Source organism: Thalia democratica, chromosome 1 (genome assembly GCF_965202585.1).
Source record: "Thalia democratica chromosome 1, ktThaDemo2.hap1.1, whole genome shotgun sequence".
Taxonomy (NCBI): domain Eukaryota; kingdom Metazoa; phylum Chordata; class Thaliacea; order Salpida; family Salpidae; genus Thalia; species Thalia democratica.
The window spans coordinates 54,886,646-54,903,649 of record NC_139165.1 but is presented as its reverse complement, the minus strand read 5'-3'; the positions used below and the strand labels follow the sequence as shown (position 1 = coordinate 54,903,649).

At 25.9% G+C, this 17,004-nt stretch overlaps 1 protein-coding gene across 1 annotated transcript in view; it reads left to right on the top strand.

Annotated features, from left to right (window-relative positions):
* LOC145837708 (otoferlin-like) overlaps positions 1-7,849 on the top strand; it is a 52,425-nt gene extending 44,576 nt beyond the window's left edge. The window contains exons 32-46 of the mRNA XM_082945135.1: positions 110-232; positions 625-736; positions 929-1,059; positions 1,233-1,448; positions 1,673-1,854; positions 1,910-2,080; positions 2,952-3,109; positions 3,312-3,454; positions 3,594-3,682; positions 4,060-4,158; positions 6,050-6,185; positions 6,319-6,418; positions 6,751-6,941; positions 7,299-7,399; positions 7,669-7,849. Coding sequence (XP_082801261.1) covers positions 110-232; positions 625-736; positions 929-1,059; positions 1,233-1,448; positions 1,673-1,854; positions 1,910-2,080; positions 2,952-3,109; positions 3,312-3,454; positions 3,594-3,682; positions 4,060-4,158; positions 6,050-6,185; positions 6,319-6,418; positions 6,751-6,941; positions 7,299-7,399; positions 7,669-7,849 — 2,133 coding nt within the window. The remainder of the gene's footprint in view (positions 1-109; positions 233-624; positions 737-928; positions 1,060-1,232; positions 1,449-1,672; positions 1,855-1,909; positions 2,081-2,951; positions 3,110-3,311; positions 3,455-3,593; positions 3,683-4,059; positions 4,159-6,049; positions 6,186-6,318; positions 6,419-6,750; positions 6,942-7,298; positions 7,400-7,668) is intronic.
* The last annotated feature ends 9,155 nt before the right edge of the window (positions 7,850-17,004 follow it).

Genomic DNA, 17,004 nt, shown 5'->3' with positions numbered 1-17,004 from the left:
GTCTGTCAGGTATTTCTATAAGGCAAACATAGCGCTAGTATATAAAACTATTTTTTTAGATTTTTCTATATTATTTTTTTTACATAAACTAATCAAATTTGTGAAAAAGTTAGGTGAAAATGGAAAAGAGAATATACCTGCGACAAACGGTGAGAAAGAAAATAATGCGCTAGACGAAACGGCTCTTGACTGGTGGAGTAAATATTTTGCTTCGGTCGAAACTCTAGCAGAAGTAAATTAACAAATATAACTGTTTTTGTGCTTGTTTTAGTTAAAGTTATAAGTTTGAAATTAAAGGTTCGATAAAATTTCACAAATTTTTTAAAGACATTTAAAGTATCGTCGAAGTATCGTACTAAGGTCTTACTTTAGATATAACCAACTACTAGTTTACAAATTTTTTTAAACAAAACAAATTAAAAACAGTTAATTAAATCGCAAAGGTTTATTTTTAAAAGATTTATCACATGATCGTTCTGCAAAGTTTAATAGAATGAGTTTTAGCATCTTTTAATTAAAAACAGTTCGAGATTCAACTAAATATACAAAAGTATGAAGAATTATAAAAACTAAGATAACATTAACAAAGCAGCAAATTATCTTTGTTTCGATTTGTTCTTATAGGAAAAAAAAAGACAAGAAGAAGAAAAACTTCAAGCAGTTTATAATGAAGATTGTGGTGTCGAAAATGAACTCGGGATTATAACAAATGAAAATCAAAAGTATCCAATAAATGGTAATTTAATTTTTGATATACAGGTAACAACAAACATTAGTTTTGATAGACTAACAAAGTCTGTTACTAGTACTAATTACTAATTTTAGTGCTTTTTTTAGTTTTTTTAAGGGTATTTAGGATAAGTAGGTTTCTATCTATATGTCTATAAAATACTAAAACCTATGGTAAAAAAATTTAAATACTTTAAAGCACAAAAAGATAAAAAGTATGGAAAAAAATTTCTTACCGGAGCAATGGGTGCAGTCCTAAAAGCTAAAAAGAATTTTGCAGCTCCTATTCAGAAAATAAAAAAACAAAAGGAGCATATCGATGAACTAAAGGTTGACATAAATAAAACTTAAAACTTAACTTACTGTTGTATCAAAAGAAAATCTCAGAATATATTTGATTTATAATATAATAATTTCAATATAAGTTTTATAAATTTATGCATTTTAACTAAACTTAAAATCATATAATTACAAAACACGTTTATTTTTTAAATAAAACTAAGATATACGATACGGAGCTGGAAAAAACATCAGATTTTTCAAGCTTTACTGATCTTTTGCACACGTTTGACTTATATCGGGGAAAACGTGAAGAGATGGCTGACGAGCTTTCAGATTTAAAACGCATCGTAGGAACGTTCAAAGGGGCGTTTAAGATCTACCGACATCCTCTTCCCGGCAATGTGGAACAGCCGGACCCTCAATACGGAATGTTTAAAGTTTGTAGCTGATTAGTGTTTTTAATGTGCTAGTTAATTTGAAATATAACTTAAAAAGTGTTTTTATGCATTTTTTGTAATTGAATTTATAACTAAAGCTCAATTTGTTAAAACGTTCTTAACCTCAAAGCAATTATTTTCTCAAGATTGTTTTATCTGTGATGTTGCTTTACTTATTTTTTCTTAACTTTATTACGAGTATATTTTTACATAAAAACTAACAGGGGCTTCCTTCAAATGAACCTATACACGTACTCGTTCGTGTTTACATTGTCAGAGCTACTGATTTGCACCCGACTGATCCAAACGGAAAGGCCGACCCTTACGTCGTAGTAAGTCTTGGTGGAAACAAAATAAGCGATAAAGAAAACTATATTTCAAAACAGCTAAATCCTATTTTTGGAAAGTGAGTACTGTTGATTAAATTTTTATAATACACAGATTTAAGAAGTTTATTTCAGAGCTTTTGATTTTGAAGCAACGTTTCCCATGGAAAGTGTTCTGAATATACAAATATTTGATTGGGACTTATTGAGTGCAGACGATCTTATTGGAGAAACTAAAATTGATCTTGAAAATCGATTCTACAGCAAACATAGACCAACATGCGGCATTGCTGAAAAATACGCTATGTAAGCTGATCATTTTACAACTTAGTTGTTATAGAATTTTTTTTTTGAACTTACTTGCTATATAAAATTTAACTTTAAGTTAATATCTATGTATAGTACTCCATACTATCATTTAAAGGTTTACAAACATATTTCGCCTTAAATCAAACAGCAATACACTTTGCACTGCATATAAAGGTTCATCTGTTGCCTTGACTGCGAAGTTAAGCTTAGTTTAACTTTTTGTGCGTGGAAAATCATATTTAAAGACAGTACAAAAAATATCAACTTCCTGGCTTTTACCACCGTCCCGCTAATTACATTTTTCTGAAAACCACTCCTATGTGAATTGTATGGGACTTTAAAAATTCGACCTTCAAGCTTTTGGCTGAAAATTTTTGTACATGTATCATTACAAAAAAAATTCTACGCTTTTTAAGACAATTTAAAAATAGTTTAAGAGAGGATTGTTTTTAATTTTCTGTACTTTTTTATCATTTTTCGCTAATTTTAAGTATTTTTGAGAAAATCAAGAAGTGCATCCAAAAGACTTTTTTCAAACCGTTTTAAAACGCGTATAATGTGTTTTTGTGATGATTGCTACATATACAAAAAATTTCTGCCAAAAACTTAAAGGTCGAATATTTAAGATCCCATACAATTTACATAGGGGTGGTTTTCATAAAATGTAATTTGCGGGACGGTAGTAAAAGCTATGAAGTTAATATTCTTCGTTCTGTTTTTTATATGATTTTTCATGCACAAAAAGTTAAACTAATCTATAGATGCACCAGTGCACCCTACAAAGCACATACAGTATTATGTATTTAACATAGTCATTTAGAACAAAAAGTTTGTTATTTTAACTCAAGATTTTTTAAATTAATTTTAGTCATGGGTACAATCAGTGGAGAGATCCTATGAAACCTTCTCACATTCTTCAAAAACTGTGTAAGGACATGAAAATAGACGGTCCACACTTTACACCAGGAAAAGTAAGAGTTGGTAAAAAAATATTTACGGGCCCAGTTGAACTTGAAGATGAAAACGGTCAGTTTTCACTACTATCGAACTCAAAATATTCGTATTATCCTTTTTTTTAACGCATATTGTTTATATCTTTTGAAGTTCTTAAATCTCTTTTTTAAAAAGATGTTTAGTTTAAAATATTTCGTCGACAACAATCTTATTTACATAACTTTATTTTAATATTTTAAACAACCTACTTTTGTCTAAATTATGACGATCACAGGACACAAAAAGCCAACTGATGAGCATGTAGCTTTAATAGCTCTGAGAAGTTGGTCTGAAATTCCAAAATTTGGAGCTGAATTGGTTCCTGAACATGTTGAAACCAGATCTCTGTATTCTCCAGAAAAGCCTGGTATAGAACAAGTTCGTAATTTGAAAAATAAACATTATCAATATATAAATATTTTTTTACTTAGATGTTTTAGATGTAATTATACATAAATATATTTCATTTTTTATAGTTTACTTCAAATAAAATGATTTAAATGGTTGAAAATAAAAGGGTAGAGTTGAGGTTTGGGTTGACATGTTTCCAATGGATATGCCACCACCAGGTCCTCCTGTAGATATATCTCCAAGAAAACCTAAAAGGTAATACATTGTGTTCTGAAAGAAAAATATTCAAGTCAACATTTGGATTTTATCATAATTTTTTTATATTTTATTTTTTAGTTAACATCTAGTTAAAAACCTGAAAACCTAATCAATTAAGTTATAATTTCCTACAATACTTGCTTTTAAAGTTGTGAAAAACTGTTATATGCGAGTTAATTTGATTTAGCTACTGACAAGTCAATGTGTTTTATAAAAAATGCTTTTATCATATTATAAAAATAAAGATGCTAAAATATTGTTACATATAGGTAATTTAAATAGGTAAAACTATATTAAAAATCTTGAAGTTTATAAATAAATTACAAGTTTACAACACATGTTAAAACATTACTGTTATTTACAATAAACTGCAGTTTTCAACTAAGAGTAATTATTTGGAACACGGATGATGTTGTATTACAAGATGATGATTTTTTTACTGGAGATAAGGCATCAGATATCTACGTAAAAGGGTGAAAGATATAATAGTTTACTTAAGTACTTATGTAATGTACCGTTTAAAAGTAGTTTAAAAGTTTTAGTCTGTATTATGTAGATATTATCAAATTTATTTACAGTTTTACAGCTTGTTTTTTTACAATATATGTTGTAGCAATAGTTTTTATTCTAGCTCGTAATCATAAGTTGAGTATTACTATAAACTTAACTATCACTAAATTCTTAAATCGAGTTTTTAAAATTTTTAGTTAACGTTAATATTAGGGTTTCTTTTATTACATATATCGCCTCTTAAGGGCGATTTAAACTATAAGAGTGAAATAACTAGCAAGAGGAAAAAATGTAAATCAATAATTAACTACTAAAGAAGAGATACCTAGTAAAGGGGGCGATTGTGTTTTTTTATTCACTGCCAAGGAAGCGATAATGAAAATGATTTTTTGAAGCCTTGGTTTAAAATAAACAGTAAAAACTTTTCAATTAACCAATGAAAATGGTAAGCTTTTTGAATCGTTTGCAAAATTAGGCTACAATTATGTTTACAAGAACTTTTTTTTAGGTAAAAATAATATACTTAAATTCCGAAAACAAAATTAAACAAAAGTAGTCTCATTAATTTAAGTACCTTTTTTTATCTGAAGATTATTTTTTTGATAAATTGTTTTTAGTTTTTGAATTATTAGATACGTAAAAACACCTTATTTAATTCAAAAAATTAAACACATTAATCTGATTGTTAAGTTTTGTAGCTAACAGACTTTCTATTATGACTGAATAAAAAACTCAAAAAAAAAAACATATTTTGCAGTTTTAAGTCAAGTTAAACTTTTACTTATTTATTAATGATAAAACTTTTTTTTTCTAATAAATTACGCTTACAGTTTTTGTTCAACTTAATAAAACCTTAACGGTAATTTGAAATTAGTAGTTCTCCCACTTTTTGTTAAGATCATATATAAAATTCGAAAAATTATGTTTTTAAACTCTAACGATAAGCTAAGTTTTGCTTGTTCTAAATGAAATACATCTTTTCCCCGAAAGCTATCACTATATAACTTTTTTGACAAAAAACACCTTAAATTTTATGTTATTTCTATTTTACTTTTGAAGTGTATGCGTTTCTCCATAACCTGTCCTGGTTTTTTCTTTAAACATTTAAAAATGTATATATATATATTTATTCTGTCATAAAGCATTTGTTTTGAAATTGATTTTTGGGCTATTCTTAGCTTTCTTCTTCATTTATATACCAGCTATACTCAAAGTTCAGTTGAAACTTTTAAGTGCTGGATATTAAAAAATTACTAAAACAAAGAAATTGAATTTATTAACTATATTTTTTCATAGAGATGTTAAGCTTAATAATGTCTTTAAAATTTAAATAAAAGATTACTAATTGTATCGAAGCTGGCAAAGAAGTTATACGAAAATTTAGCTTTAACTGTGAAACGCAAGTAAAAGCTAGCTTGACTTTAGGGTTGTAAAAATAGTGTTTCGGTTTCTATATGCAATCTAAACAGACAGCGTGAGAAATATAAATCAGCTCTAAATTGTTTACTGTTAAATTTTAAAAAATAATTGTAAGCGTGGTTGATTTAAGAAAAAACTTACTTACTTTTACAAAGAACAAACAAGTAAAATATTATTTAGACTTAAAGTAAGAAGTACTTTATGAGGCTTAGTATTTAATCGTGATAAAAGTTTGTAGAACTGTAAAGCTAAACAAACCGCTTAAAATGTTCATTGTTTAAATTGAACAAAAATTCTGGTCATAATCGACTAATTTAAAAATGGGCAAAACTGTAAAAAAATAAAATCAACTAATACCTAATACTGAATACCTGCAGAATTTTACCTTTTTTACATAGTATTTTTGCAAAAAAAATAAAAATACAAATAAAAAAGATGGTTACTCGGAGATGACAAACAAGAGACGGACATACATTACAGGTCTTTGACCGGCGAAGGAAATTTTAATTGGAGATTTATATTTCCGTTTGACTATCTTATTGCAGAAGAAAAATGCGTTATTACAAAAAAAGCAAGTTATAATACTTAATTTTATTGTATTTATTCATATATTTCTTGTCCAAATTTTTTCTATATGCATGTTTTATTTGAAAAAAAAAATAATTTTTTTAAATAAATCGATGGATCAACCTAAATATTTACAGGAATCTGTATTTTCTTGGGATGAAACAGAGTTTAAAGTGCCGCCAAGACTAAACTTACAAGTTTGGGATGCTGATCATTTTTCAGCTGATGATTTTCTAGGTTTTAAACAATTTGTAAAATAAAATTCAACATGTAATTATTTTTTAACTAAACACTAGGTAATTTATAACAATTTACTTCGGTTTTAGTATATAATATTTATCATTTTTCCAAAACAAAATTCATGAACTTATACCAGCTATATACTTTAAAAAAGCTAACAAAAAAATTTAAGTCACCTGGTTAAAAGTTTAAAATCCAAAAACTTTTAAATAAAATATAGATTTAAATACTAGTAGCAAAATGCTTTTTTTTTTGAGGAGTAAGTTTACTATACTTATTTTTTTCTAGTAATGTGTAATAAAATTTCTAAATAGTATTTTGTATTATAGGATCCCTTACATTAGACCTTACAAGGTTTCCACGAGGAGCTAAAAGCTCGAATAAATGCACACTAAACTTAGCTTCAGAGGAAGATGATTTATCTTCAAATGTTCCGATGATTTCATTGTTTAAACAAAGACGAATAAAAGGCTGGTGGCCATTTACTTCTAAAAATGAACACGATGAACTCGAAATAACAGTATGTTTTTTATCTTTATACTAGCATAAAACAAAAAGCGAACTTTAATCACTTAAGTTTATCAACTACTGATTTTAAATTCATAGAATTTAATTTTCATTAAAGTTTCAGGTTAGTTCTAAAACTGTTGAAAAGTTAAAACTCCTACTAAGAACTTTAAACTTGATTTTTATAAAAGTTTTAAAAATTAAATTTTTGTTGTAAATGAGATATACGAATTATTTTATCAGACTTTTTACCATAGGAAAAAAAATACTAATATCAATGTTACTAAAGAACTTTTAAATATTTCAATTATAAACAAAAAAAAATATAAACTATAATGAGATAAATAAATTCTATATATGTTTTATTTAGGGTAAAGTTGAAGCGGAAATCTCTTTACTGACAGTAGAAGATGCTGAAAAAAATCCAGCCGGGCTAGGTAGAGATGAGCCAGATCCATTAGAAAAACCAAAGTTTGTATCTTTTGATAAAATAGCTTAGGGTTAAAAACATATCTAAATTTTAAAGATTTCCTATAGTTTTAAATAGGTAGATAATACCTTTACTTTTTATCGAATAATTTTAAGCTCGAATAAAAACTTAGTACAATTATCATAGTGAACAAACTTCAACTAACATTGATTTTTTTTTTTAACTTTACAACGATGAAAATGCCAAGATGTATATTTTTATGTGATTTGTTTTAGATATCGCTAAATATTTATGTATTTATACTAAACAGTCGACCAGACACATCTTTTGTGTGGTTTATGAATCCATTGAAGTCGTTGAGGTACCTTATTTGTGCAAGATATAAGTGGCTAATAATCAAAATCATTATCATCGTCATTATATTAGCTCTGCTTGTGCTGTTTATATACTCCTCTCCAAGCTGGATAATGAAAAAAATTGTTGGAGCTTGATTTTATCAAGTTGTTTTCAAACTATATGAATAAAGTAAAAATAAAAAAATATTTACTTAAGAGCTTTTTATAATCTATATATATATATATATATATGTATACACTTAATTTAAAAAAACAAATACAAAGCTTAATATACTTTATAAACTTGTTTAATACTTTCAGTAAACTTTTATTCTAAGAAAATAACAAAAAATAATTTTTGAACTAACAAATAAAAGTTATAGTTTTATCTGACACCTTTTAGAGTTAAAAAACTTTATAACTGGTTCTAAAAGCTAAAATAAATAGCTTGATTATACTTAAAAAAATCTTCAAGTCATTTGTTATACACCAGGTCCTTTGTTCTAAAGTTTTGAGCCTTTTTATCGTGTTCAATAAATTTACTTTTTCTGATGGAATTCAACTTTTAATAAACTTTATTTATAAACCGAGTTTTTATCTAAACATAAAATTATATTATAGTTTGAAAAATTTTAAGCTTTTTCCACAAAAAATTAAAACAGTTACTAATACTTTTGAAATTATACAATGTTTATCAGAGTTTATAAATGATAGTTTTATTTTAAGTACCAATAAAATAAATTAAAATTTTCATGTACTTTTAGACTTATATACATCAAAAATCATATCTTCAATACACACATAAAAAATACATTTTTAAGACACAGAGATTGTTTAAAATGTGAATAATTAAATTGTATATTTAAAATTTTCAAGAACTTTAGTACTGTATATTTAAGTTTTAGCTTGAGATACTTTTAACTGAAAACACAACTAAAAAAATAAAATTGACGCAGCCAAATCGTTAACACTAAAACTGTTTGCAACAAAAAATAAATTATTTGTTATTTTAATGCAAAAGTTTGTTTGATGTATCAAATACTTTGATAAGTGAAGTTTATATACTGTGTTAAGGTTTTGAAATTTTTACGAAGCAATGCCGTAGAATCGCTAAGTAAGAAATTAAGTTTTAAAAGTTGTTATTTGCTGTTTCCAACGCTTTCCAATCCCTGAAAAACAAAATACTAAGTCAAATATTCATTAAATAGATACTTTAATTAGTAAAAAATATTTAGGCTCTTAAAATGGTTATCAAGTAAACTAGTTTTTTCTTAAAAGAATAAAAATATACGGTATGTATATATTCATGATACAGAATTTTACTATTGTTTAATAAGATTAATAACTAAACTACCGTGTTAAATTAAAACTATTAATTTTTTTCTATAACGTAACCTTTAGAAATACTTGGTTACTTTTTTTATTTAAGCAGTTTACTGTTTTTCAATGGTTGTTACGGTACTACGATTTAGTGTATTTCACTCGACCATCAACAACTGTACCCAAGACAAGCTACAACCGGTTTCGTCCTTATTAGGACTCATTAGATAGGCATAGTCGAGAGAAACCGCTGTTGATACCTAAACCAAGTGGCTTAAATACATATGCATTGAAGCGACAGTTTGTGGGTAAAGTTCAAAAAATTGACGCAGCCAAATCGTTCACATCCCAACGTCTCAGATATTGTCAGCATATAGTGAGATTTTAGTCAACGCTCGTTTTATCAGTTTTAACCAGTATTTATTACGGTCATCATCAACAAAGTTGAGGTGATACTGTTGAGGATACTGTTGTTGATGGTCGAGTGGTTAAGTTCATTATTTATTATTGATTGAGCAAAGTATCTTAACTTTTTTAATGATGGCCGTAATAAATACTGTTTCTAATATGTACACATAATTCATTTCATTTATTGGAATTTATGAAGTTTAAAAACCAATTTGTACCTTATATCACCAATAGTATGTATATTTTAACTATATGTTTAGCAATTATTTTTGAATTTTTTTTTTTTTTTTTTTCGTTTAAAATAGAATTTTCAAAGTTTTTTTCTTACAGTTCATTGCACATGATTTAGAATTTGGTTTAGTAGCCGCCGAATACTCAGTACATTATTTCTTTAATAAAAAAACTAACAACGTAAATAAATTGCTTTTTCTAGTTCTTAAAGGTCTAAGCCCTAAAGTTTCAAAAATATATTCATTTGTTTTTTTAAATACGTCAATTTTGTCTTGATTTTTTTTGTCAGAAACTACTATTATTGCCAAAATTAATCTTTAGAAGTAATATGGGCCTCTTTCTCAAGGTCTGTAGTTTAGAAATTCAGGCGTATATTTTACTTAAACTTTTTCATGATAACGTTAAAAAATACTAGTACGTACAAACTTCGTGTTTTAATTATCAACTGTTTTAGCTTTTTTTATTTAATAACGCTGATTTTTAGTTTAAAGTTTTATTTAGTTTATTAAAAAACATGACTAGTTCTTCAAGCGTTTATTCTATTTTAAGTTTGTAAAATAAAATTGAAACTAAAAACAACAACTTGCGCATTACTTACTTTATTCAACACACTTGCAGTTAAATAAAGCAATTACTGTGCAATATTTTTTATATATTTAAACGAACCTGTTTCATTAGGATCTTTATTATCAAAATTTTAGCGAGTTAGTTTTGAATATTTAAAACAAAAATTATGTTTAAAACAAAAAAACTGTGTTGCACAATTAAAAAGAAGAATAGAAAAATTTTTACTGTTAATATATTTTTAAACAGAAGAGGTTACTTTGTTTGAAAATCTAATGCATTACAAATTTCAAGTGTTTATTTAAACAAAAAAAAATCTAAAAAATAAAAATATTTTTGTCCAACAGTTTAGACAAGAAAAAACGAAAATTTCGCAATAAAACTTTAATATTCTATGTAAAACAATAAACTTTAAAGCAAAGAAACTTCTTTTATTTTAAAGTTTGTTTTTGCTTTAAATTTTATTGTTTTACTTATGCTTAAGTTTTATTTAAATTAAAACTTAATTAAACTACCAAAAATATTTGTGGTACTTAATTAAAATAATAAAATAAATTTAATTTTTCACAATTAAAACAACTTTAAAAATAATAATGTTCAATAGTAATACATCGCTTCAAAATAGTACGGTCTGTAACGCAGACAAATGAACTAGTAGTTTCTTTCAAAACTTCTGCAACTAGTTTGTTGAAATACTATACTGTTATATCTCTATTTAAAACTAACTATAAGTCAAACTACCATTTTTTTATTTTAATAGGCAGATAATTTTATTACCATAGAAGATTATCAAAGTTTAATATAGTAAATTTACACTTTTCTAAAATTACTACACCGGTTCTTAAACTGTTATTCAGTATATGTCAGAGTGCGTACAGTAAATAATGTCTGTTTTAATAGATTGTTACTCATAGAAAAAAATACTTATTCTTCAAGTATTTTCGAAGCTCTTATTAAGATTTTATATGAAAGAATTGTTGAACATAAAAATTATATGTCACAAAATTATATAACTATGCTTAGTGAAACTTTTTTAAATAACGTTTTTATTTCATGTAATTTGAATTAAATAATCAAATGAAATAAAGTATTGGTCATTTTTTGTGAACAAACCAAACAAACATTTAACTACTAAATAAGCAACTATTGAAATTGTAAAAACTATAACATTTAACCATTAAAACACGAAGTTTGTGCACACTAGTATTTTTTCAAAGTTGTCAAGGAAAGTCTTAGTAAAATATATTAAGTTATATATTTAAAATATGTTAATATATATATTATATGTTTTGGTTTTAAGAAAACAAATAGAGAGATCTCAACTGCTGGAGGAGAAGTAATATATTTATTCTTTCAAAAATTTATTTTGCAAACTAAGTTTCGGTCAAAGACCTCGTCAGTGCTTTTATAAATCTAAAATAATATATATAATATATATATTTTAAAATATCTTAAATTGTATATAAATATATTAAAGTATAAAACTGAATTTTTTATATACAGACCTGAAGATGACGAATCAAACATAAAATTACCAAAGACCAATTTTGATTTTTTTAGATGAATTTTCTAGCTTTTAAGGTCATAAAATAACTTAACTAAAGTAAGAAACATTAACATATTACACTACACAGCACACAGGAGAGTCTTGCCAAAATACGAATATTTTTCTAAAGATACCTAAAACTGTGTTTACTCACTTATAGAGGAGAAAGTTGTAGACTAAAACTAACAGCTATAAAAATATTATTGTATATTAAAGCACAAACAGTACAAATTTTAAACTGACTTTAGTTCGTAAACTGTATAAATAATCTTAATAACATTGAAAAACAACATTATAAACGAACCAGAGCACACCGTTTTAAACTGAAGAAAATGATCTTTATATCTAAGTTTAAACATATCTTATACGAGTCAAACATTACAAGTTTATAGATTAAAGCTTTCAAAGTGTATAGTTTAGATTGCTGGTATTAAAATTAGTATCAACACACGATTAGAGACACATATTTTTAAATAAAACAATAGTTCCAGCCTTATATTATCAAAAACAGCGTTAACACAAGAATTAGAGCACATAGTTTTATACTTATGTTTTAATAAATTTAGATTATTTAAAATTCAAATTTAAATACAACTAAAAAAAAATAAAAGTAAATTTTTATAGTACATAACTATGCTATTTAAAAAGTGTATTAACACAGAGATTTAATTCTTATTTTGATAAAATAAAAGAATAAAATCTTTAATGTAAAGGTGTTAACATATCAGCTAATTAAATAAAACTATTCTAAACTCGCAAAGTATAATCTAAACCTTTAGTATTTGTACACCTAATCGAAACTCTAATTCAAACATACATTTTCAAACTTTAATAATGACCATAGGACTATATAAGAGGCCGTGGAAAGGGATTGTTACCGGAACAAAATGTATTCAAATATTTTTTTTTACTAAAAATATAATAACAACATTTAAAAAAAAGTATTTTGTTTTATTTCTTTTTTTTCTCATTGTGTTTCCTGTTTAAGTGGCTTAAGTTTTGATGCCTGAGTCCAACATTACACAATAAACAGTATAATAATAAATGAAGAAAATCAATCATCATTTGTTGACTAAGTTCGGAAAGTCGTTCACGTACCATTAAAAGAATATTTTTTTTAGATTATTAATAATATTTTGCTAGTTTTTTTTTTATTTATATTGTTTATAATTCTTTTAAGTAATAAAATACAAAACAGAGATAAACTTAGTAGTGATTTATCAATTTTAGTTTATAGTGATGTTAGATAAAGGTTGAAAAGTGTACTGTATTAAAACATAAGTAATAATTTGTGTTCTTCAGCATTTTTTAACAAAATTAAAATTAACTTTATTTTTAGTTAAGATCAAGTCACAACAACATAGTATTTATCTTTAAAAAGAAAATATCTAAACTTTTCGGTCTAACTCTTATTCTGAAGGTGTTTAAACATAAGAGAATGAGTTCAAGTTAAAATAATGCAGATCCGTATGCAAACGCTGTTTTCTGTAGTACAAGAACAGTTTTATAATTTTGGCAAAGATAGTGTGCTATAATTCTTGTGTTCATGATTTACTTTATGTTTCATTAAGTTTAGTAAGCTTTTTAATTACTTAACGTAGTTTTACATTTAAGTATGTAATTTAAACAAATATAAACTTTTCATTACAGTTTATAAACATGAATTCTGTGACTATTTATAATTATATCAAGGGTAATTATATATTTTACAGAAGCTAGAGTTAGTCATAAACTGTATCAGTTGTGCTTAAACTTGGGTTTTAAAAAATTCAGACCTTCGATTTAAGTTCAAAAATGCTTGTCCCGATTCGTGTGTTAATGTTTTTTTTCTATCTTATCAAGATTATTTATTAACTTTACAAACTATAAGTCAATCTAAAATTGTACTATTTGCGTTTGTGATAAGTTTTTGGTTACTCAAGCTAAAATAAAAAGAAAACTTTGTAGGTTAATTTTTTTAAATAATTTAGTGTGAAGATTGTGAGTCCTAAGCGGATTGTAGATTGAATTCACAAGTCTCAATAGAAATTGTCAACTAATATTGAACTTTTTTTTTTAAACTGAAATATCAAAATATGAAGTTAGCATTGGAAGTTTGAAGTACGTAAATAAAATTTTTTTACTAAAATTGAAGAGTAACGTTTTTGACAGTCATTTGAAAAGTTTTATGGTTTACATAGATCAGGTAGTTAGGAGGCAGGAAGTAAAATGTATAAAGAAAAACTAAGATACTCTGAAGAGATTAACTAAATCAAAGTTTGGAACTATATTAAAATGTAGTATACACAATCTTTCTTCTAAACAGTTATCGGAACAAGAACTATTTACTCTAAGGCTAGGTCTGAATTTTTCTTTACCTTGTTTCAAAGTTGAAACGGAAAACATCTTTTTGGGATTCTTGGGAAAGTGGCTATAAACAAACTATTAAGTCGAAACCTAAACAAATTTCTGACGAAAAGATCTTTAATGTTAATTTAACTAAAACGGCTTATAACTATTGTAAAATGAAACGTGATCAAAACAAGTAACTAAATATTAAGGATATTAAGGATATTCAATAATGTCATGTTCACACTACATGATGGATTTTTATTTCTGTATCTTAATTCATTTAATATAGTTTATTTGGTGTTATTTCTCTTATTTATTTTTTGTGATACATTTTTAAATTAATTTACATTAAATACTAATAAAAACTAAACAAGTACTTGTTTAAAGAAGTTTTGATATTTAATTGTGTTTTTATTTATTGTTTTAATATTTTTTTGTTAAAAACTTTTGATCTTACATTTTGTGATTAAGTGCGTAGCAGGGGCGTGTCTAGACATTTTTCAAAGGGGGTTCACAATTTTTTAATGTTCTTAATTTGCCGCTGAAGTACGCAATTCTTAGGTATGCACTGCCAGTTAAGTACGCAATATTTAGCCGAAAAACTCTGTGTTTAAAATGCTTTTTTGTGCTTAGAATAAATAAAAACATATAAGTAGTAACAAAAAAAACATTATTTTTTTTTATTATACTGTATTTAATCTAGATAAGTTAAAACTAAAAGAACCAGTAAAAAGTTATGAACTTACAAATTTTATATCAAAATTCAAATCCGTTATTTTTAAAACAGATATATTACATACAGTTTATTTAATTAACGAAAATAATGAACATTGTATTATGACTAATTTAGGTAATTAAAGATCAAAACTTGCAGGTAGTCTTAGTATATTATAATCATTGGTTTAAACTTAAACAAAAAAACTTAATAAATCTGTTGTATTTTATAAAACAAAACTCAATAAAAAACCTTTAGAAGTTGTCGAAAATAAAGTGGAAGTCAGTTAAATAAAACAATTGAAAATTAATTTTCACGAGCTTTATCATTAATTTTCATATTTTGTTTCGAACAGAATTAACAAAAAGCACAGCTGGAATAAAATTTTCTATGGTAAATAAAAATTTTTAAATTTTAAACAATCTAAAAATACCAGTAAAACAGAATGTAAAATCTTGATAATAAATCATTCAAAAAAGTTTCCCTGAAAAAATATGCTACTTTAAAACTTTTACCTATTATCACGTCACGATTAAAATTTTATTTGAAATCTATTTCAGCTGGGCAAAAACGAGCATTTTTAGTTACGGAAACTTATAATTTTTCAGTGTTATAAATTCAACATTCATTGTTTAAAGTTTATCAAATAACCAAAACAAAGTCAATAAACAACGTTTTTATTGCTATTTTAAGAATCTTTTTTCTTTTCTTTTTTTTCAGGTGGTTCACAGGAATCAGGAAACCAGTCAAAACACGCCCCTGGTGCATAGTGTACCTCTTACAGTCCTATCCTTAATTTCATTTTTTATCACATTGTAGATGTTTAGAGTCTAAACTTCTACAAAACTAGTCTAAACTTTAGACCTGCTAGGTAGTGAATACCAAAGAAAGCAAAAATAAAATGCTGTTAATATGTTTAATAATGTGGGGTAGCTTGGATAACATTTGCACAAAAGAAGCAAATAGTTTGCATATTATTTTTCAAGTTTTCTATTATACCCTTATCCTTAACCACCTTACCTAAACAAAAGATAAAGTAATTCAAAAAATGAAGTTTTAATGATTAAATTTAAAGTAACATGAAAAAAAAAAACATTTTTTTTTGCTTACTCAACAAATATGAATTGTTACTTTTATGCAAATTGTTTATAGTTTTTTAAGCTTCTATCATGTGTGCCCTGTATAAAACCTTTTTTTTCTAATAGTAAAATACACAATTAAAAATTCAAATAAGCTGTAAATCCGGGTCAGAACAGATGCCAGTTATCTGTAATTTCAGACAGTAAAACAATTTTATCCAATCAGAAAAGCTATATAGCTCAGAAATAAACTTTAAAATGAAATACAAACCAAACTATTTATTCACAAAATTTTCATCATTTATTTGACAATATCAATGTAGTAACCGGCTGTGAAAGACAAAAAATTAAAATATAAACACAAAGTTTAAAACATAGGTAATACTATTAAAATACAAATAGTAAATTGAACTTTACTAATCTACACAAACAACAAGTTTACAAAACTGAGACCAAATCTGAACTGTAAGAGTTTTGGTATTTATGCAAGCAGTATGCGCAAGTTGTGATAGTAAATACGTAGGACAAACAAAATCTTTAGTAATAGATGGACAGCCCAAAGAGCTAATTGGAATAAATCAAAATTTAATACAGAAGATATCTCAGATGAATGTGCATTATACAGACACTATTATTTTAATCATAAGAACAATCTGGAAAACCTTAACATTAACGAAGCATACAAAGTTGCATTTTTGGAACAACCAATTTTTAATATTCTAGAGCAGGGTTTCCCAAACTTTTTTGCAAATGGCCCCCTTCAACAAGATTACTCATAAACTAAGATAAAAAACACCAAAAACTTTTCTTTTTTTTTTTTCATTATCTGCAATTCAAGAATATATAGTGTAAATTTCAAATTATGACCTCATGGCCCCCCTGTGGCTCCTTTACTGCTCATGGCCCCCCTCTTACCCCTTTGCTGCTCTTGGCCCAAACACCATTTGTCCTGGACATCACATTAAACTGTATCCTGGTGTATGACTCAATAACCAAAGGTTTTTTCGTACACCAGGTCCTTGGACCAAAGTTTTGTGCGCTCTTTTCATTCAATAAAAAATATACAGTGGTATATAGAGGGGTATAATAGTTAAAGTACATTTTAGTAAAATAATAC